This window comes from Vanacampus margaritifer, chromosome 6 (genome assembly GCF_051991255.1).
Source record: "Vanacampus margaritifer isolate UIUO_Vmar chromosome 6, RoL_Vmar_1.0, whole genome shotgun sequence".
NCBI classification, from domain to species: domain Eukaryota; kingdom Metazoa; phylum Chordata; class Actinopteri; order Syngnathiformes; family Syngnathidae; genus Vanacampus; species Vanacampus margaritifer.
In genome coordinates, this window is record NC_135437.1 from 19,354,626 (window position 1) to 19,377,149 (window position 22,524).

At 37.2% G+C, this 22,524-nt stretch overlaps 1 protein-coding gene across 1 annotated transcript; it reads left to right on the top strand.

Annotated features, from left to right (window-relative positions):
* The first annotated feature begins 6,027 nt into the window (after positions 1–6,027).
* c6h15orf61 (chromosome 6 C15orf61 homolog) lies at positions 6,028–7,077 on the top strand. The gene is made up of 2 exons (XM_077568734.1): positions 6,028–6,701; positions 6,792–7,077. Exons 1-2 carry the CDS (start codon positions 6,359–6,361, stop codon positions 6,917–6,919), a joined length of 471 nt encoding a protein of 156 aa, XP_077424860.1. The 5' UTR covers positions 6,028–6,358; the 3' UTR covers positions 6,920–7,077.
* Positions 7,078–22,524: the final 15,447 nt, after the last annotated feature.

Sequence of the window (22,524 nt, forward strand, 5' to 3'; positions counted from 1 at the left end):
GGCAAACATATGGCCCGTGGGCCAGAACCGGCCCATCGGGGCTTACAATCTGGCCCGTGAGGACAGAAGGCAAGCTTCAAATTTTCACTAAAATGAATTGTTGTTGCTGATTTTGTCCGCTGGGTGGTACATTGATGACTGTTTAAATGACATTCTGAAATTTGGCAGGAATTGATGCAAAAATTCTGCGCTCATTTTTATGAAATTTTAGATTACTCTGCAATAAGCCAATAATAAATGAGAACATTTTCAAAATGTATATGTAATTATTTTCACCCAAAAAAAAGGAAATATTTTTGACCTGTCATTATTTATAGCTTATTAGGCTACGGACATACATTTGAGATCAAATTTGCAGGAATTGATGCAAAAATTCTGCGCTCATTTTTATGAAATTTTAGATTACTCTGCAATAAGCCAATAATAAATGAGAATATTTTCAAAATGTATAGGTAATTATTTTCACCCAAAAAAAAGGAAATATTTTTGACCTGTCATTATTTATAGCTTATTAGGCTACGGACATACATTTGAGATCAAATTTGGGTAAAATCATCTCCTGAATTAAAACGAGTTTGACACCGCTGATTTAAAGCCTTCAGTTAAGTATGTTTTGACAAGAAAATCCATAACTCCCCACAAAGATGTTTCAATAGAGACACACTAAGTTGGTAGTTGTGGATTTTGGGCAAATTGGGTTACTTTTACCCAAGGTTGGGTTCATTTTTTTTGACCCAGCAGAGTGATCTGAGGATTGGATTTGCGTGGTCCGAAGAGCTGAAGCTTGTCGTCATTTTGCGGTTTTGTGTACTAAAGTTGAAGTAAACGTAGCCCCTTCAGACCCGCATTTTTCCTGCTGGGCAAATTTTTTTTCTTTCTTTTTTGCTGATTTTGACTCTTTTCCCACATAAGAACAAAATGGAAATTTTTAGGGGTGTTTCATTTTTTTAGTTATAGTGGACGCCTGGATAATATGGCCGTAACGTGTTTTAAACTTACCAATCTTATATGCAACAGTGGATGAAAATGCTAACCGTTGACATCAGGATTGGTGTTCAAATCCAGATCAGATACTGGGTTGTGTCAGGAAGGGTATCTGGTGTAAGAACTCGGTTAGCTATTTCATCCAATCTGAGCCAGCAGTTGTAAAAGTGTACCTCATTGTGTCATTTTTTTTGTTTAAAAATGATTTTGTATCATGCATTGACAAGGCTGAAATTATTTCTGCATTATTTTTTTTAATGTTTGTGATATTTCAAAGCCAAAACATTATTGGTATGAAATTGCCTTAAAAAAAAAAACAATAGGAAACTTAAATGAGAATCAGGAAGTGTAGCCTCGAGCCGATACATCCGTCATCATTTGACCACATTATACAGCATCACGATTATACCAAATAGAACCTATATGGTCGAGCCATCATATAATAGTGAAGATGAAGTGGCCAGGTCCGAGAGACTTTGGACTTCTGACAAGCAACCATTTGCATTTACTGGCAGGAGTGTTTACTTTGACAAATAGGAACAGTAAAAGGGGGCAGCTGACTGCCATTTAGTTATTAACAACTCCTTCACTGGTGATTTATTTGCCACGTTTAGAGAGAGGGCATAGCTATTAGGATATTATTGGGAAAATTAGCCCTGTTTAAGTAGGAGATGATGACCATACCTGACCCCTTAATATATTTCTAATGATGCCATTAACCGTACAGCATACATACTTATGAGAACATCACATCAGACGTGAGCCGAACAAACTGGCTCAGGGCAAACTGTGTCCACGTATGCCGTGAAGGATCTACTTGGTGATTTCACAGCGGAAAAAAACAATATGTGACGAGCCTTCTATACTGCTCGACTTGGATGGGATTGAAAAGACTAACAAAGATATGTTTGTTTGTTTTTTTTAAGAAATGACACTTGTCATGGGGGACTCAATTGAAACATGATGAGTCTGTGACTCAGAGCTGGTGCTATCTTTTCTTTGTTTTCATATGTGAGCGGTGGATTCGGACTTCAGGCAAGGGAAAGGGCAAAATCTTGATACTCTTGTGGTAAAGAGGACAAATGCACCAAAGGTCACCGAAATAGCTTGAAACTGATAAAAGTGATACATTTAGGCTACTTAAAATAAGGAAATAAAAAGCAGGTATTGATTTTGATTTGAGGTAAAACAATTATTAAAAATGTATCTACAGTGTTCATGAAACTGGCCTGGATGAAAATGATGGTACTGTACCCTTGCTTGTTATTTATTTGAGTAGTTATATATTTATTTATTTAATTAATTAATTATTTTTTTCTTTTCTTTTTCTCAGCCTTTTAGGCAATCACGTCAATCAAGTCATTTCAGTCTTTCAGACTTGTGCACCTGTTAATAGGTATTTCTGCCATTCCTCGTTAGCAAACTGCTCCAGCCGACTCAGGTGTTTTCTCTCGACTGCATAATTCAGCTCTTCCCACAGATGTTCAAATGGATTTAGATAATGACTCATATACAGAATAATGCAATATTATGTTATTAAAACAATATGAAGTGCTTTTTGCTATGTGTTTTTATTATATTATATTATATTATATTATATTATATTATATTATATTATATTATATTATATTATATTATATTATATTATGTTATATTATATTATATTATATTATGAAGAGGATTTTTTTTTAATGCTGTAAAATGTAAAAACAACAATGTACTATCTTTGTTAACAAGGGATTTCACTTCAAATAAATGCCATTAAAAAAAATACAATAAAAATAACACCAACAAAATGAAAACCAAAGTTACACCTTACTCGTTTGGACATTTGTAAAAACTTTTGAAAATTCTAATTTGCACAAACTCCGTTTCAATTTAAAAACAAACAATTTTTGTAATAACAAAAAAATAGGCTGAGACTTTGGAGCAAAGCAAACTAACAAGTACCGCAGTAATCACAAAGATAGATCAACGTTTTGCCTTTCATTTTGGTTAAATACAACTAAATACTGTAATTACGCACAGAGCTCAATTGGTGTTTAGGTGCTGACTTCATTATCATTTTGATAGATGAGTCTAAATAATCAACTCATTAATAATTCATAGCAGTTTCATTATGCATGCTTATGCATGCCTGAACACCTCATCAACCTGGTGCCAGGCCTTTAAACAATAGGCGTCTTTTATTAGCACTACGTCCGACTTTACGCTTGTTAATCCGCGACTTGTATTATTTTATCAAACATTCATTTAGTTGGCGGCCTGGTGCCTCAGACCAGCAGTTGAGCCACCAGCGTGGTTAATGGTTTTAGCGCTAGCCATCATTAGGGGCCGGCATATTACAAACACAATTAAGTCCCTGTTGGACACTTTTATTGTTGTGTGAGGCGCATGTGGTCGACGAGAGCAGAGTTATTGGCTCCCATCTTCTGTGCTCACCCGGGCTTAAGCCAACGCCTTTTGTCTCCCGAAGGTGCTTGAGTACCTGCAACGCTTTTTTATCCTCTTGAGCCTGAACTGTTTTAAGTAATCAACGTAGCCATTGTTACTTAGATCCCAACACTACAGTATTGTGCTGCAGTGCGTTGTCGACTGCGGAGGTAAAAGCGTCGCATTCGACGCCGCAACCTGAACGCCACCCTTTGCTTAACTGCTCATCGTTTCTTCGATTGCCGTCGTGCAATTAAAGCCTTCTTGTATTTGCCGCATCTTCTGAACATTAATTGTTCCTCCCAGCGGTTAATTAAGAAAGGCCCAACAATTTACCACATGGGCCCCCGACACTCATCATGTTCGCTAATCATACACCCTTTTCAAACTCAGCGGTGACCCTGAGGACATATGTGTGGGGTACAACCGCCAACCATGTCACCATTTTACCACTTAACACATCATACAACGCATGTGACACACCTGAACCTCACACAGAGTGAGGCTGTCTTTGGGAGATTAGATGGAAATTACTTTCTTTATCTCATTTTTAGAATGGCCTTGTTACAAGCTATTTGGGGAGTATGAGTTTTTTTTTCAACACACATTAAAATTGTGAGTGTTAAGATCTCAACATGTGGCATAGTTGAAGTTGTATTTTTTTTCCCCTCGTCAATTCAGTGTTATTCAAAAGCTAACAGTTTAAAACCCTGGAGAACCCACGGGGTCAAATTTGGCCCCTATAAATTCTGCTACTCAAATAACAAAGACCTTTTTTTTTGTTTTGTTTTATACAAATTTAACTTCAAAAGTCCAGAGTGCCACTTCTGACCCCTGCATGGGGCCATCTAGTGGATGAATATTGCACTTACATGAGCCAGAGTGGTGGTGACAAGATGGCTAAAATGCAACAAATAAAACAAAAAAAATGTATTGTTCAATGTAGCTGTGTATTTGACTGATTATTTTCTTCAATTCTAAATAGTTTACTGACAGTTTTTGTTATTCTGATTTTTCGAAATGATACCCCTAAATCCCAAAGGGTCAAATTTCGCCCTAATCCTAAATTAGGGAATAAATTGAAAAAAACATTGAAAAAACTTATATTTTGGTGTTCAGTGAACTTATAGCAGTCATTTAATGTATAATTCATCATTTTCCAAAGAAGAAAAGGGTTCTTGGGTTCTCCAGGGTTAAGTTTAGATGACTTAATTATTAGAACTTCTTATGTGGTACAAATACAGCATCATAAATAAGTAATTGCAGGATGCACTTACAGTATAGCGTCCACCGGGGTCATCTTCACCCAAGCAGGTCCTTGTGTTTATGCGGTAGTCAGTAGTCACTTCTTTGACTCTAATTTCTCCATGTCGTGTCATCATTTGTTCCTAATGTGCAAGATTGAATACATTTTACAAAGGTAAACCAGCCAACACCTGTGTGGAATGATGTCATATTATTTTTATGACAACAGCTACAGGTGACTGTTTAATGTCTATCTATGAAAGTGGAGTTTAAAAAAAGTCATAAAGGATCAGATGGAGAAATTTATTTTTGTGGATTAGGTCTCGTCACACATTCTTTATGGTGTTCAACCCATTTTTAAGTATTTTGTTCGTATGCCGCATATTTTTGTTCAGTCAACTGTGCACTGGATATGAAATGCCCTTCAACTTTAATTTAACCACAATCCTCAAATGAAGATGGTGAGTGTTTCTTAGCTAGCCAAGTGGGAATCATTAGTAAATCTTATTGTTTTGGCCACCGTTATTAGAACTGTCAGAGTGTCTCTGGGGAACCCTTATGACCTTTACCCGCAATCTGTCATCCGTCATTCATCAGGAATATCATTCTCTCAAAATAAATGCAGGTTTTTTTTTAAGGCAGCTTGCTAATTGCTTAAAATCCCTCTTTATCTGCACAAAGTTGCACATTATGGGAAGAAATCAGTGGGAATTACTTTGCCAAAATTGAAATGTAAAAACGAGAGTTAATTGTGAGTCAACCCCACTTTATTAGCGTTTAGAAAAAGCTGGTGTTAGGGCTTAATTATTACAAAATGTATTTCTATGATGACTGAAGATTTTGTGTGCGTGCATAATATAAAAAAAAAAAAGCTGTGACCATAAATTATTTCCTCTAGTTTAAAAAATAAAATAAAAAATACAAGTATAATAGTGATATAATAGACAGGTGCATCGGCATGTCACTAAACTAGAATAACATAGGAAAGTAATTATTTGTGTAATTAAATTTTTTATTTTATTTTTTAAGGTACATGGTCTTAAAAAAAACAGGTTCATTTTCAGAAGGGTGAATCTTAACTCATTTCAAATTAAAAATCATTTGGATTGTTTCGTATGTAATGTTAAATTTTTTTTCCCAGATGGTGAGTTTGGGGGCTCTATGATTTTATACATAACGTCATAAACCTTTCCACTTCGTGTTTAGTGGAGTGGGTCTGACATTAGTTTTCATGAAATTCTATTATTATTATTATTATTATTATTATTATTAATAATAATATTATTATTGTTATTGTTATTATTGTTATTATTTGGGGGTTTGGGGAGCACAAACTTTAGAGCCACCTTATTTGTTTCCACCCGGACGTCTGTAATAAACGTACCCGTCCACCGGTATGTAGCAGCATATCTCAGGTCAGGTCTCCATTCCAATGTTTATTATCCTTGATGGACAAACATGTATATAGAGTACATGTGTTTAAAATCTCTGTCTTTGTGCATTTACCGTTGTTTTAAGTAGCCATGTCCTCTTAGTAATCGGAGGGTTATGCGTGCTAAATGTTACATTTCGCCGACCCAGCCACTCGTCAGTTCTTAAAGAGGCAGAAGCTCATTAAAACGCGAGTACTGTACGTTCTACATATTGGCGTTCCTGAAGCTATAGCAAGATTTAAAATACCACATAAGTACAAGTTATGAGGGAGCTTTTGAAAAAAGTGCACCACGTATTGGTTAAAGTTGCGTTGTTTCCGAGCACTTTGGGCAAATCAGTGGCTCGTCCCACCGCCTCGGAGGTGCTCACCTGCCACCTTGTGCAGCGAAAGCTCCCACCGTGGACTTCTTACTGTGTCCGCTACTCTGCCGTTCACAATGACCAATTTGGACTGTCCAACTTCAACTGGAGCGTTCAGGGGTCCAACTACCACATACTGAGAACAGGCTGCTTCCCATTCATTAAGTATCACTGCACCAAAGCACCTCCACAGAACTTGGACTTTGAGGACAGGTTTTTCACCATGCTCAAAGTTGTCAATCTAGGTAAGTAGTATACAAAATTATGTAATATTATTTGATGGATACAGTTTTGCCGGTATCAAACAATACAACAGTAAGCATTGTGTGTTGCAGGTATTCCCTGTTTGGCTTACGGAATCGGTTGCTGGATGGTTGTGGGTGCTGCAGAAACGGTCCAGACGAGCGTTGGTCCTGTCCAAGTCTATTTTGCCTACAAGGAAGAAGAAGGTGCTCAATTTTGAGCCCAAAAAAAACAGACTATTTCAGTGCAAGACAATAATTAGTGTGTTATTTACATTTACAAATGAGAAGCTCCAGTGCGCATATTGACAAGATTGTCATTCTGTGTCTCAAGTTGTCTTTTCTGTTGAATTATTAAAGATTTCAAGTTACAATGGAAGAGTCGGTATGTATGTTATTATTCTGACAACACTAACAGTGTTTATTTAGAGAGCACGCTTAACATAAAAAAATTATGAAAAGTTTCATCTGGGATAGATATTAGCTTTCCTTTTATGCTTTTACTTTTAATACACAGGGTTGCTTACATGCATTAATACACGGTGTCCACATTTCTTTAATATCCATGTACAGTGAAAAATAATGTCTTCTAAATTTGACACACCACAGAAGAGTGTTGTTAGCCAATCTGCCGAATTTGAATGATTAAAAAAAAAGTATATAAAACGAGGCTTCAAAATCGTTAATAGTTAAGCCAGGCTCTTTACTTTCAAAAAACAACATTGCCTTATTTTCTCTTCAAATAATTTGACAAATTTGTTTTTGGCAATTATGCAGTTGCGTTATGTAGGAAAGAGGGCAAGGTGAGTGATTTTTGTGTGTGTGTGCACTTTAGGGGTTGAATTCAATCGATAAACAGGCCTAAAAAGTCACAAATTTGAGTCTGCAGGTGAACACTGACATTACTGTGTGGCCTATAATTTGGAATGCTAGTACAAAACGTCCTTTAGAATTGAGCTATAGTGCCTGGCATCTTTAACCCATTCACTGCCATTGACGGCTATAAACGTTAAAAATTCATTTGAACTATTTCTATTAGTTTAACATTTTTTTTTTACTTTGTTTTTAACAAGAGTATGAAAACCTAGAATTTTTTTTATTGTACATTTAGAACAGATATAACATTTGTGTTTATTCGTGAGTTTGCTAATGAAGTCAAGCGATTAATTAATATAAAAAATGTTAATCGCCTGACGCGATTTAAAAACACAAAATATTATTTATTTTGTTATTAGGGGCATCAGGCGATCAAAATTTGTAATCGTAATTAACCGCATGACTTCAGTAGCTAATCTCACGATTAATCACAAATGTTATATCTGTTCTAAATAAAAAAATCGAGGTTTTCATACACTAGTTGACAAAAGTTGGAAACAAATGTTAAACTAATAGAAATATTTTAAATGAATTTTTGACGTCTATAGCCGTCATTGGCAGGGAATGAGTTAATAACGCACGGTGGTAACCACTTCCTTTTTTTGTGGCCAATACAAAAATCTAAATAACCCCTGTTCATTTATTTTAAGGTAAATTAGTGATCAGCCTCCATGCAGCAGCTAGTCAATAGTGTTCTTGCGTCAAGACAGGTCTGATAAAATAGCTTTTAATCACCAGAGTGCAGCCTGCGTCCGGAGACACGCGCATGTCTTCCTTCAGGCCTTCCTCAGCCTTTGATTTCTGTTAATGTGCTTTGCTGACGGGGCAGCCGCTTACCTTCTGCCGCGCAGTTGTGCTCCCTGAGAGAGGCAGCGTGACAAAGTGCCATATTGATTTCCTCACCCCCTCTGCATGTCTCCCTAATAGCGTTTATCAGCGACCTCAATTTTCTGGCTTTGGCCTCTTCATTTTCAGCCACAATGAGGAAGAAGGTATAAATTTCTTGTTGTACATGTTAATCAATGTCTCCTTTTGACCCTTGCGTTGCACTTGAAAGCTACAAAATGGCTGACATGCCACTTTGAGTGAGATACTTCCTAGTCTGCTTGTCACTTAACCGGGTCATTGATTGAAATACAAAAAAAAAGTTGTGAATGATTTACTTTATTGTACTCATCTGGAGTCATTCTCGACACCAATCACATGAAAAACATGAAGTTTGGCAGTGAGTGTGCCATCGTGTACGATGCTGCTAATATTTTGTCGATAATTCATGAACATAAATACCTTTAAAATCAAATTGTTCCACTTGCTCTTGACTGAAGATGACAACACCTGTGCGGAGGAAATAGGTAACGACCAATCACGCCTCACCTGTTTTCTGGGTTTGGTCAGCAAACTGAGCCATGATTGGTCGTTACCCACTTCCTCAGCACGGGTGATGTCGTCTTCAGTCGACAGCAAGTGGTTGTTTTTAAAGGTATTAATTGTTCATGAAAAATAATGAAGCTATCACATGAATTATAGACAAAATATCTTCTTACTGTTGAAAATGGCTCAGTGAGTCAAGTATTTAAATACTCCCTAGTCATGTTTTTGCAGCATTTATGACACTTATTTTATTTAAAGGTTTTTAAACATTTAAAAATAATACAATCACATTTAAAAGATGAGAGAGAGAGAGAGAAATGGCTTGTTGGGTTACTGATTAATAATGCAAAGGCCTACCAGTTTGATGCACACTTCTAAAATCAGACATTTACTCAAAATCCCTTTAGTTATGTTATTATTAACTCATTGACTGCCATTGACGGTTATAGACGTCAAAAATTCATTTGAACTATTTCTATTAGTGTGAACATTTTTTCCCCACTTTTATTAACAGGAGTATGAAAATCTATAATTTTTTTATTGTACATTTAGAACAGATATAAAATATGTGATTAATCGTGAGTTAGTTCATGAAGTCATGCAATTAATCCCGATTTTAATTGCCCGACGCTCCTAATTTTTAATTGTAATTATTCGCACGACTTCAATAGTTAACTCACGATTAATCATAAATTTGGTATCAGTTCTAAATGTACAATAAAAAAAGTTTTCATACTCTTGTTAACAAAAGTGGAAAAAAAATGTTAAACTAATAGAAATAGTTCAAATGAATTTTTGACGTCAATGGCAGTAAATGACTTAATAATCAATGATACTCATCTATGTCAAGGCACTGATCTCAAACGATATTTTGTACAATATTCCTAGAATAGGAAATCAGAACGTCCCATCACATGATCATTCTTTTTTTAATTTAGTTTTTTTTTTCTGTAAAGAACTGGTCCGCAGGCGACTCATCATGAGGCCCTTGAACCTGCCCCCCTTCCTTGGTTTACAAGTAAGCAAATCCTTTTTTCTCTCCTTAACTTTATGATCGCGCAATATACCTTAAAAACATGCCCAAATATGTACATGTTCAAATTAGCCTGAAGCTTTCTGTAGGCAAAAAAGGCAGGATTAAAGAGGATTTCACGTTCAGGCTCAGTAATCCTCACCAAGAACTAAGGTGATCATGAAATACCGCCTGGTTATACTGTTTTTCTTTCAAATTTACACAGATCCAAATGATAGTGAAATTAGACCCAAATTAAACAGGACGCAGAACAATGTAAAAAAATAAATAAAAAATCTGCTATGCAGGAGGAATTACTGTATATTTAAATCCTTTTTTATGGTGGTCACATTTTAACACGGAAATGAATTATTTCTCATTTTAAACCGCTATACCCAGCCTGAATTAGGGTTAACCTTAGAGATTCTATATTATTTCTTGTTCTGTATTTTCCTACAAATAATCTTGTCATAAGCGACGTCGCTTTTATTGTGCTCATCAAATGTCAGAACCTCGTGCATCATTCATATGCAAAATCCCCCTAAACAATACGATGACACCACACTATCTTAATCATTCTAATTGCCTTGAACAAGAAACATTTACTGAAATGTGATCCGTGGTATCAGGCTACACTGAGACCCCCCCCCCCCCCATCCCCCCAACCCCTCCTTTCATTTGCAACCTTTCATCAGGACTCAAAAGTGTGCATGGGGAATGCTCAGGCAAGCATGTCTTAATTACTCATTGACCCTTTGACCCCTAAGCCGCATTGATACGGTCAGACGCAAACGTGTGGGGTTGCAGCCGACTGCGGCTTTGTGAGCTCTTACAAGACCATTCGGGCCTGCTGAAATCCAAACTGCGGCGCACGCCAGCGAGCTGTATTTGTTTACAGGGCTTCACCTTTTGAGGCGCTCTCAAATACGGCGCGGGGGGGCGGAGGGGCGGCGGTTTGGCGGCGCAGCACCGCAAATGAAGTATATTTGTCTACATTTGCCACAAGATGGATGCCTTTTAATAGCCGCGCTAGTCTAACGGCGTTATGAAGTGGCTGAATTACCCCAAACACGCTCGACTCAAGTGCTAATGAACAAAGAATTAAAGCCTCCATGCCAAGTTTAATTGCGTGCAGATGCCGGTAATACATTTTGTCAAGGTGAAATCTTTAAGTACTCGCGCTGTTTAGGATTTGGTTAAGTAAAGCAAAACAAGTGCTGGAATTGTGTGCTGCGGCGATGTGTTTAACAATTTAATTGCAAGGTCTAATTAGCTACGTTATGTGGTCTAAAAAAAAAAAAAATCGGCTTGAAATAGTTGTAGCTTCCTAAATGAATTATTTAACAGGGAAGGTTGCACTACTAACCCCCCCCCCCTTCCCCTTCCCTCCTCTGCCACCCATCCCAACACCTCTTGTCATATAGATGTATGGTTTGGCAGAAACAATTATTGTGCGAATAACCCCTGCAGCTAACTCTTGCATGTTTATCATTATGAAGCCTGCGGATGGACCGACGGCACCGTCGCCATGCTTGCTCCGTTAACGGCGGGAGGGGGGGTGTGTGTGGGGGGGTCATTGGCGTCACTTTAAACATCGCATTGGAATTACATGCGAATGCAGGGGTGTCATCAGGCGTTGTCACGACGTCCACAATTTTAATACCACGACTGAAACGCTAAACTCATTAGGTTTCGACGGCAAAACATCTCCGCCAGACGGACGTATTGGAGACGGCGCGAGAACAAAACATCGCAATTTGGTTTCCGTCAGTTATAATTGTTTTTGATGACTGTCTTGGTTGTTTTCCATCTTTGTGGGCAGGACTCCAGCAGAAATCAATGCTGTATTTCTTCACTTAACAGTTGGCAAGGGGTGTTGTCATTCTTTTGTTTTGATCTTCCTCCTTTTTGGCGCGCAATAAATAAATATTGTAAACGTATTGATTTAAGATGTTTATTCACTGGCACATAATATTTAGGCACGCAGTACAGTCCATGCGAGAAATGTTTTAAAAGCATAATCAATGAGCTAGGTATCAAATTATAATTTCCTCACTCAATTCCAGTTCGATTCGCAAGAGTTCAGTTCGATTCGATTTTGATTTTTTTCCCGTTCAATTCATTTCGATTCAATCTGATATTGATTCATTGTGGAATATCAATTCTTCAATATCAAGAACACGATAAAACTCCACAAACATCAAATACTAAAATAAATTTCACGCAGGCCGTAATTGGTTAAATTAATTAGTTTATTAATGAAAGTAACACTACGGAACTTTCTGTTTATGTTGATTATGGCGGCGTCATATGGACAAAAGCGGTACTGTTATGCCTGAAGGAAGACCTCATTTCCCATGAGGATAAGCGCATTGCGTTGTTTTTTTAGCTCACGCCAGCATGTGAAATCTGGGCAAAATTTGATCCTTGACTGTCCTTTCATCCGGGCTAGCTTTTGACGTATGCCATAAAGCATTCAGCACATTTGTAGTTTTTTTGTGTGGCAGTGTTCCTACCATCCTCCTCAAAGTTGCTTAGTGCCAGTAAAAATGATACCGACCCCCTCAGGCCCTGGCAATGGCACCATTCTACTAGTTTTAGGTCGATGTTTCATCAGAAGAGTTATGAAAATATTTGATTCAGGTTGAAAAGTTCCTAAGCGCGACTTTAAGGGTCACGCAATTATTAAAATTATATTAAAATATTTTCATGGTTCAAATTCAATAATTGTAAATATAAATGAAAAAGATTCTGAATTGTGTTAAAGTGTCTTTCGAAAATGTAAAAATATGCTTTTACAATGCCTTCTATTTTCTTATGAATTTGTGAGAAAAAGAGATTAAAATAATTGATTCATGATTTTATGACTCGATATCAAGCTCGAAAAGGAAAATCAATTCGATATTAATTATTCAATTTTTTAAACCACGCCGTAATTATTATGGTTGTCTTTTACAGGTGCGTAGGTCAGGTCGCAATGCGCCATCCAGAGAATTGTTTCTAATAGTTTAGCTCACCTCATGTAGCTACTAGCATTGTCCCGATCCGATCACATGATCGGAAATTGAGGCCAATCACGTGATTTTCAGCTCTTTTTTCTTAATTTTCTTAATTTCTATAATAAAAAATAAAATATGCTTACAGCCCTATAAAAAGGCTTTCGTCTTGAGAAATTCACACACACACAACGCCAGGTCGGGTGACTCGGGAAGCCAGGAACTGTCGGATGCTCAGGGCAACAAGTTGTCCTGTTACACTGAACGTACCAAACTCCGCAGGATCTCTTTGCAGATGATAAGGAAAACTCCTAGTTTGGATTTGACAAATATCTTTTTGACATCAGTCCTGGAACCTTCATGCAGCTCGTATACTTGTTTTTTTTGTTTGATTAGGTTTGTCTGTACAGACTCCTATTGTCACTATTGTTGACCTTCAGCATGTAAACATCATATTTGTATTCCTTCAAGACAAGGTTGATGATTTTGTTTTCCTTTAGTTTATGATGCATTATGTTGGCTTCAGTCACACTTAACGCTTACTCTGTTGACATCAAGAGCGTAATGAACTTTAATAGTTTTTCTACGACTTATTCCCGAGAGTTAAATGAAGTATCCGTTTTTTGTTATATATTATGCAGTATTTAAAGTTTCAGCTCATTTAAAAACAGACGCCCTCCATAACCAACCCCCCCAGGCCGTCTTTTACCCCCCGCCAGCTTGCAGTCAGGCTCCGCTTGATCTGTTTTCCTCACTTAAATTCGAAGTTGTCTTGAATATTTATTTATTTGCTTTTGCCTTTTGTTTTTAAGCAGAGAACAGCCACCAGATCAATCTTTTTTTTTCTTTCTTTTTTTTTTCTGGAGAGCTCAGTATTGTTCATTCGGTAATTTTACCGATTTGACATGTCATCGTCATTGCTCTCCTTTTTTTTTTCTTTTTTTTTGCATGTGGGTGATTATGTGTGTATTCATTAGTTCACCTAAAACCTATTTTAAAAAAAATCCCGTACCGTTCACCTAAACCGAACACTTCCAGCCAGAGTCGTGAGGCCGTCAGGAGACCCGAGGAAGGACCAAAGAAAGGAAAGGAAAGTGAAAACCAGTACCGACCAGACACCACCCACCAGGCCACCAGCTCAATCTGAAAAAAGGGGCGTTTTGTTTTTTGTTAATTCATGCCGATTATGTCTAAAATATAAAGCAATGTTTAAATTAGATCAAGAAAAGTCACATACGTTGAGTTTTGCCTCTCGCGCCATTTAAAAGCACAGCTTCTTGCGCTACAAGCAGCAAACCCTTGAAACTCAAATCTAGTCTGGGGATTTACATTAAATACACTCGTACAGATGCTGCATGCAAACATCGGAATGGAATAAATCAATTTGGTTCCCAGAAATGCTTCACATGATACAGCGTGATCTCCAATCTCTCTGCAAATGAGCCGCGCTCTCTTGTAATGGTTTTCTGCTCCTCGTGGGAGGCGGCCGTCTCAGAAAAGCTGCTGATTGAGGGAGAAATGTAATACAGGTGTAAAGCACACTTGATAGGGGTCTTACACGGGGGTTATGCATTTTAACAGTGATATACATACTGTTACATATTTGTCAATGAATATTGAATTTGCTGGCTCGACTCTTTTGGGGCCTGCAGAGATTTGCAAGTTACTGCCGGGGCGTCGTTAATTCTGGCAGCCAGGGTGGCTATTATGTTGGATTAATAGGAATTAAGGGTTTAAATTGGTTAAGTAAGCACTTCATTAATCTTGAGTGGATTGCTGTGTGAAGCGGCTTTATGGGTGGCCCCTTGATGTCCGGAATAAAGACCGACTTCTTACACATTAGACGTACTGTAGATGAAATTGCGATGCCAATCACGTGAGCTTGTATTATGGATGGATTTTCAATGACGATGTCCATTTAGTTTCTTCTACACCTCTTGTTTAGGAGATGGAACTGATTTAGGAAAAAATGGCAGACAATACTCTGGACAAGGGCTGAACAATTAATCGAATTCAAATCAACATCGCAGTGTAGTAGAATGCAATTTTCAGATTGCAGTTTGGAAGAAAGAAATCGGTTTCATTTCGGTCCGTCGATACATTTTATTATTATTATTATTATTTTATTGTTATAAGCCTGAATTTTCAGATGAATAAAGACATCAAATCTGACAGCGTACATGTACAAGTCTACTGATTTGTATTTGCTTAATTTGAGTTTTTAAAAAAATCGCAATAATCAATTTATAGATTTGTATCAGGATTAATCGGTATCGAATCGTGTCCTATGAATCGTGATACGAATCGAATCGCCAGGTACTAGGCAATTCACACCCCTAATATATATATATATATATATATATATATATACACTCTATAAAGTCGCAAATTTGCCAGTTTTTTTTTACTCAGAATATTGCCCCTATATATATATATATATATATATATATATATATATATATATATATATATATATAGGGGCAATATTCTGAGTAAAAAAAACCTGACAAATTTGCGACTTTATAAAGTGGCAGACTTGCGAGAGAGAAAAACCTTAACTTACAACCAATTTACAAGAAATACACGTAGCGTAGCTATAATCTAATCATGTGAGGATTCGTTGGTTGTTAATGGGACACTGTTTATCAAATGAAAAGGCAGGATGGACGGCGTCATTCTTAATTTAAACTTTACTCATCATACACAGCAGCTAGAGCGACAACACTTCCTGATCCCCTATCAGCTGACTAAACACTAACCAATCAGAAGCTAGCATACTTTAGGTAAATGAAAATGAATGACGGAGAGCAGCAGATTCGACAAATCAACTTAGCTAGCTAAATACCAAAATGTACTTTATAAAGTGGCAAATTTGTGACTTTATAAAGTGGCAAATTTGCACGTTTTTTTCTCTGAATGTTGCCCCCGCCCTCTCAAAAAACATTTATACAGTACGTGGCTCTAATACGTCGTCATACTGTATGTACTTGGACAACAAAATATATTACTAGGGATGTTCGATAACACTTTTTTTTTCAGATAGATATCAGTATGAGAAGTCAGTTTTTGAGTAGTTACAGATACTGATACCAATACAGACTGATACGTAACATTTCCCAGCCAAAAACAATGACAGATCATTTAAAAGAAAGACTTATCTATCCTAATCTAGCATGTCTCATTAAAATTGTATGAAATGAATGGTAATCTTCTATTCTTCTCATTTCGGCCACTGTCGTGAGTATCAATACAGACGCTCCCCACCTTACGAACGAGTTACGTTCCGGGCGATCAATCGTAAGGTGAATTTGTTCGTAAGTTGCTTCAGTGCTATATTTTGTATTATAATTTATGTTTAAAGCCTATATAAGTATATTGAAGGTTTATATAAGTATGTTTAAGGCTTGTACAAGTAACCTGCATTGGTTTGTACTGAAAAAAACTTAATAAAATGGAGAGAATACGTACAGTACTGTACTGTACTACGTATGTTAGAGAGAGAGAGCGAGACACACACACACAGTATGTACATGTACGTAATAAGATAAATAAAATGAAGTTTAACTTACCTTTGGAAGATGTACTCGATGCTTAAGGAGATGATGGAGGAGGAGGAAGAGGAGGATTTTATATCATGAGAGATTCTTCGTCGTCGCTGGAATCGGCTTCAAAAGTTATTTCCTGCTTCATGGGGACCGGCGTTTTCTTCCTCTTCCTCCTCGCCACGTTGCTCAGCCTCCAATGAGCTCTCACAGCGCCAATCGTCTGTATTAGCGGCGGAAAGAAGCACTACGCGCAATACAAAATCTAACTTACAGCATTTCTTTCCAAACATTTTTCGACATACTGTACGCGCAGAAATGTTCGTATGTACCGTTGTTCGCAACTCGAATGTTCGTAAGTAGGGGAGCGTCTGTACCTTAAAATAAGGTCGAGTATCAGCCTGATATGCAAACCAATTTTTTTATTTTTATTTATTTATTTATTTTTATTTTTATTTTTATTTTTATTTTTATTTTATTTTATTTTTATTTTTATTTTTATTTTTATTTTTATTTTTTTTAAAATTATTATTATTATTTATTTTAAAAAAAAATTTAAATGACGGACTAAGCACAGAAATCGGTTTCTCTCCGTCAGTATAATCGTCACTAACCGGGTCAAGTACCGACAAACCTCTGTCTCTCTGTCGGTCCTGAAATAGTGGTGACAAAGTGCTGACGGATGCGTGGTTAAAATAAAACGACAAACTGACGATTACAGTTTGATTCGGCTTGAGAAAAAGATGGGCTGACGATGACGGACCATCAAAACAGCCCCCCCCCCCCCCTATTTATTTTTTTAATGCACCACATACACTCAATGACTGGAAAGCAGGTGGATCGGAAAAAAAAAAAACTCTTTATAGTACAATGAGTTCTACCATATTAGCAAAGAAACGAACGATCACACTGAACGAACTATAGCGACTAAATCTCTCAATGGAATGAAAAGGTATGCTCCAAAATGTTCATTGACATTTTGCACCTGCTTCAAAAAACAGTTATCACTTTTTCCCTTCTAATTCATCTGCCCAACAAAGAAACAAAAAAAAAAACTGCGATGGAACCCTAACCCGCTCGGTCAAGGTGAATACATTTGATGATTTTGCTAACCGAATCGACCTGGTACTTAACGCAAAACAACCGCCGGTTCGTTCCTGTATTGACGGTATTGAGAGCTGAATGGCTTGTGAAGTGCGTAAGTAGAAGAAGTAGATCTTTCAAGGACCTTTCTAGCGATGAATGAAATGACTCGTTGTAAAATTGATATCATAGAACGTGTTTGCTGACTTTTTGCGTACATTCAGGAGAAGCCGCAAATTGTCAGTGATGACATCCATAATCTCACCTTTTTGCAGACAGCAAAAATGGCCGTGTGGCTCGGAGGGAAACGGCAGCCTGAGTTGCGCACTTTCCTCATCAGATGTGGACTTAATTGCAGTGTGTGTGTGTGTGTTTTTTAAAAAAAAATTTATCCCAGCCTGCTAATGATGATGAGGGTGCGGGAGAAGTGGAGTGTCCCCTTAGGCTGAAGAATAGTACGACTTCTCCAACCTTCTGTACTTATTGTCCAACAAAGGGGGAATTCACTTACTGCAGTGCTTCACAAAAGTGGATAATTGTGCTCGCAATCGATAAACTAACAGAGCGGAAAATGAACAAGTGCGCCGTGTGCAGGTATTTGGCCAAAATTGCAACAACCCCGCTTTTAGTTGATTTTTACAATCGGCGGCGGTCCGCTTGATGATTATTCGCACAATACGTGTATTTATGCCGTCTTTTGACCTGTTTTGCTCGTTTGTGTGTATATGACGGAGGCTGCTGCGGGTTTGCTGGGATGAGCCACGTTGTTGGTGCGCGGCCTGCAGTGACATCGCCGGAGGGGCAGAGAGGGATAGAACCCGAGAGGGCTGACAGTGATAAATAGCCCTTTTAATAACATCTGCCCCACTTGGCCGTCTAGTCAAAGTCAGTGTCCTTTGTGTATTTATGCCCATGTTTATTTATGCATCCGTAGCATGCAGAAAATCACCACCGCAGGGGTACGATCCTTTATTTTTGGGTGGCGGGGGAGTATATCAGTTTAACATGAGTACTATGTTAAACTCAGCATTTAAACGTGTGTATGCCAAAATGACAGTATTATCTTTGTTTGTTGTTCAAAATGTATATGAAAGGCATCCTCGACTGCGAGCTAGCTTTTTTATATATATTTTTTTTGCTTAAGAGCCCAGTATTGTTCATTCGGTAATTTAACCGATTTGACATGTCATCATCATTGCGCTCCTTTTTTTTTTTTGGTATGTGGGTCAGTATGTGTATTCATTAGTTCACCTAAAAGCTATTAAAAAATCCCATACCGTTCACTCAGTTACAGTATTATCTTTGTTTGTTGTTCAAAATGTATATAAAAGGCATCCTCGACCGACCGCAAGCTAGCTTTTTTTTTTTTTTCTGGAGAGCTCAGTATTGTTCATGCGGTAATTTTACCGATTTGACATGTCATCATCATTGCTCTCTTTTTTTTTTTCTTCTTTTTTTCTTTTTTTTAAGTTTGCTAATCTGCTGTCTATGGCCTTCGCTATGTATGAATTTAAAATGACTGGCTCGCCAACGTATGACTTTTTTTTCTTCTTTTTTTTCTGGACAGCTCAGTATTGTTCATTCGGTAATTTTACCGATTTGACATGTCATCATCATTGCGCTCCTTTTTTTTTTTTTGGTATGTGTATTCATTAGTTCACCTAAAAGCTATTAAAAAATCCCATACCGTTCACTCAGTTACAGTATTATCTTTGTTTGTTGTTCAAAATGTATATAAAAGGCATCCTCGACCGACCGCAAGCTAGCTTTTTTTTTTTTTTTTCTCTGGAGAGCTCAGTATTGTTCATTCGGTAATTTTACCGATTTGACATGTCATCATCATTGCTCTCTTTTTTTTTTTTTTTTTTTCTTTTTTTAATTTTTTAAAGCTTGCTAATCTGCTGTCTATGGCCTTCGCTATGTATGAATTTAAAATGACTGGCTCGCCAACGTATGACTTTTTTTTTTTTTTTCTGGACAGCTCAGTATTGTTCATTCGGTAATTTTACCGATTTGACATGTCATCATCATTGCTCTCCCTTTTTTTTTTTTGCATGTGGGTGATTACGTGTGTGTGCGTGCGAGAGTGTGTGTATTCATTAGTTCACCTAAAACCTATTTTAAAAAAATCCCGTACCGTTCACCTAAACCGAACACTTCCAGCCAGAGTCGTGAGGCCGTCAGGAGACCCGAGGAAGGACCAAAGAAAAGAAAGGAAAGTGACTGAACGTATGACTGAAGTCAGAGACCCTTTGTGTGTGGAAATATGACCTCAGGCCTGCATCGTTGAGTATGTAGCAGGGAGGCTGTAGATCAGAGATGTCACAGCCTCTTCCCGGAGGGCGATACCCAGCCTGTTCTCACCCCAACCGCTTCCTTCCCTTTAATTGGTTCAATTAGTTAAGTATCCATATACATTATGGTGTATGCATTTTTCATGACTCCCCTTAACGCTCTGTTGAAACAGAACAACTTCCGGCTATGATTTGCCATTTGGATGAATGTCAAGGAGGCTAAATGATTGCGCTAATTGAGTAATTAAAAGCAGATGTTGGAGCAAGAGCCAACAGCATACACTTTAAACACTTTGCCCTCCAGAAATCCTACAGTGTTTTTTGACACCCCTGTTATGTATGGTTATCCCAGAGGTGCCTCTATTATAACTACAGTTTCACCCTCGTGATTATTCAGTTGAAGTCTTTGCTATTGAACCAAAAATGCCGTTTTATGCTATTTGGACCACGGCAAATGGTCCGGAAAAGAAAAAAGCCCATCACGCTGCCTAATGGCCAGGAGTCGGAGGCAAAGCGCGTGTCTACCTATCATTCTTACCCCCCGCTGTCCTCTGGTGGGACACTCGCGGTCTCCGCAAGACTCTTTGGAGGGAGATGATGCTACGTTGAAAGTAATTAACGTTGGAATTGAGCCAGTAATGGGAATCAGTGTGCCATCAAATCACAAAGGCACAAAGTGTATTTCCATGGTTTTGACAGCCAAGGTGATTGGAGTATCGCTGGAAGGCTTTTATAAAGTGCCGATCAATAAATAACAATTTTCCCATGAAAGAAAAATGACTTGGACATTGCTATTAGATTGCGATTGCTTGTGATGCTTTGGTTGGAGAACGGTTGATGAAGAGATCATTTGAAGTGGGAAGGTTTGTGTAATTAAGTCTTTTGCTTTGATATTCTGCTTGTGAGTTACTTTTCTGCCTTTTTAACATCCGGTCTTAGAAGGGCCAAAGTCTTGTCAGGCCAGTTGAATAGCATATTAGTTGTACGCCTTTGCCGTATCATCTCAAAGCAAAAATCCCTGCTCAAGCTCAAGCTCATTTTGATCATTTTGTTTAACAGTTGTATTTTCCAGGAGAAATATTCTACTCTAGGCTCAAATAATGCTATTAGAACAGTCTTTGATTCTAAGTATACTTTCTATTTGTTGACTTTTACATTAATTCCATGATTTTACTCTTAGCTGTTACAAGCTTTGAAGAAAAAAGTAGAAGCAAAAGTAGAAAAAAAATATTAAATCGTGATTCATTTCCGATTAATCGTGATTCATTTTTTGATTAATCGTGATTCATTTTCGATTAATCGTGATTAATTGTGCAATTAATTAGTTGTTTTTTTTAATTAGCGTTTGACATCACTAGAATCACCAATCCCAAGTACCGATTAATTAGTAGTACCCTTTTTCATAATGCCATTTCATCCAAACACCATTCTGCGTTCCCTTGATTGTGTAGTGACTTAAAAAAAACATTTAAAATAATAATAATAATAATAATCAGGCTTTCTAGAACAAATTGATTTTTATTGCATTTTACCAAATTTTATTGTATATTATGCTGTTTTTTTTCTCCTCACTACTCTTATATTTATGCTGTATATACAAATATTTTACACATTTTTCTATATATACAGTATAAATATATGGGGGGTGAATGATGAGAGTTGATGACAAATCTCATTGTAATACATCTCTGGACCACTAGCGTGGCTAATGAACTTAGTAATTACTCATCAGTGGTTGGGAGGGTTTTCGCCGGGGCGATGAGAGCAGTGGCTGCTGGGAGCCACAGGAATGAAACAACAGGCAACAATCAACACAGTGTCTGCACAACAATCAATCACGCCTGTCAGGCCCTTAACACTCACAATAATTTGCTGTTGTTTTCCACAAATGACTACATCTTGTAAAATGTAGCTAACACCACATTCCTAAAGGCACCTCTTGAACTGTATCATAATTTTTTCTGAGAAAGCTCTCACACGACATCTATCTCTGTCCATCCTTAGAAAACCAATAGAAAGGGTTTTTAGTGTTCATTTGTCAGACTGATATCTCATTCACTGCCATTGACGGCTATAGACGTCAAAAATTCATTTGAACTATTTAGATTAGTTTAACATTTTTTCTACTTTTGTTAACAATATGAAAACCTATATTTTTTTTATTGTACATTTAGAACAGATATAAAATTTGTGATTAATTGTGCGTTAACTAGCGATTAATCATGATTAAAAAATTGAATCGCCTGACGCCCCAAATTTATAATAATCGTTCGCGTCAGGCGATTAAAAGTTTTAATTGTAATTAATCGCATGACTTCAATAGTTAACTCACGATTAATCAAACATTTTATATCTGTATTTCTAAAAAAAAAAATCTAGTTTTTCATACTCTTGTTAACAAAAATGGGAAAAAGAATTAAACTAATAGAAATAGTCCAAATGAATTTTTGACGTCTATAGCCGTCAATGGCAGTGAATGAGATATCTATCGGTCTGGTTACCTTGTTTTATGTTAATCCGCCCATTTGTAAAAAGCTCATAAAAGGTTCAGATGATTGACAGTGTACATGTTACTTTACTTTAAACCATGTCAGTCAATGTTTTTGTTTATACACAAATACTTATTTTGTGTGTGTATTTTAACATTTTTAT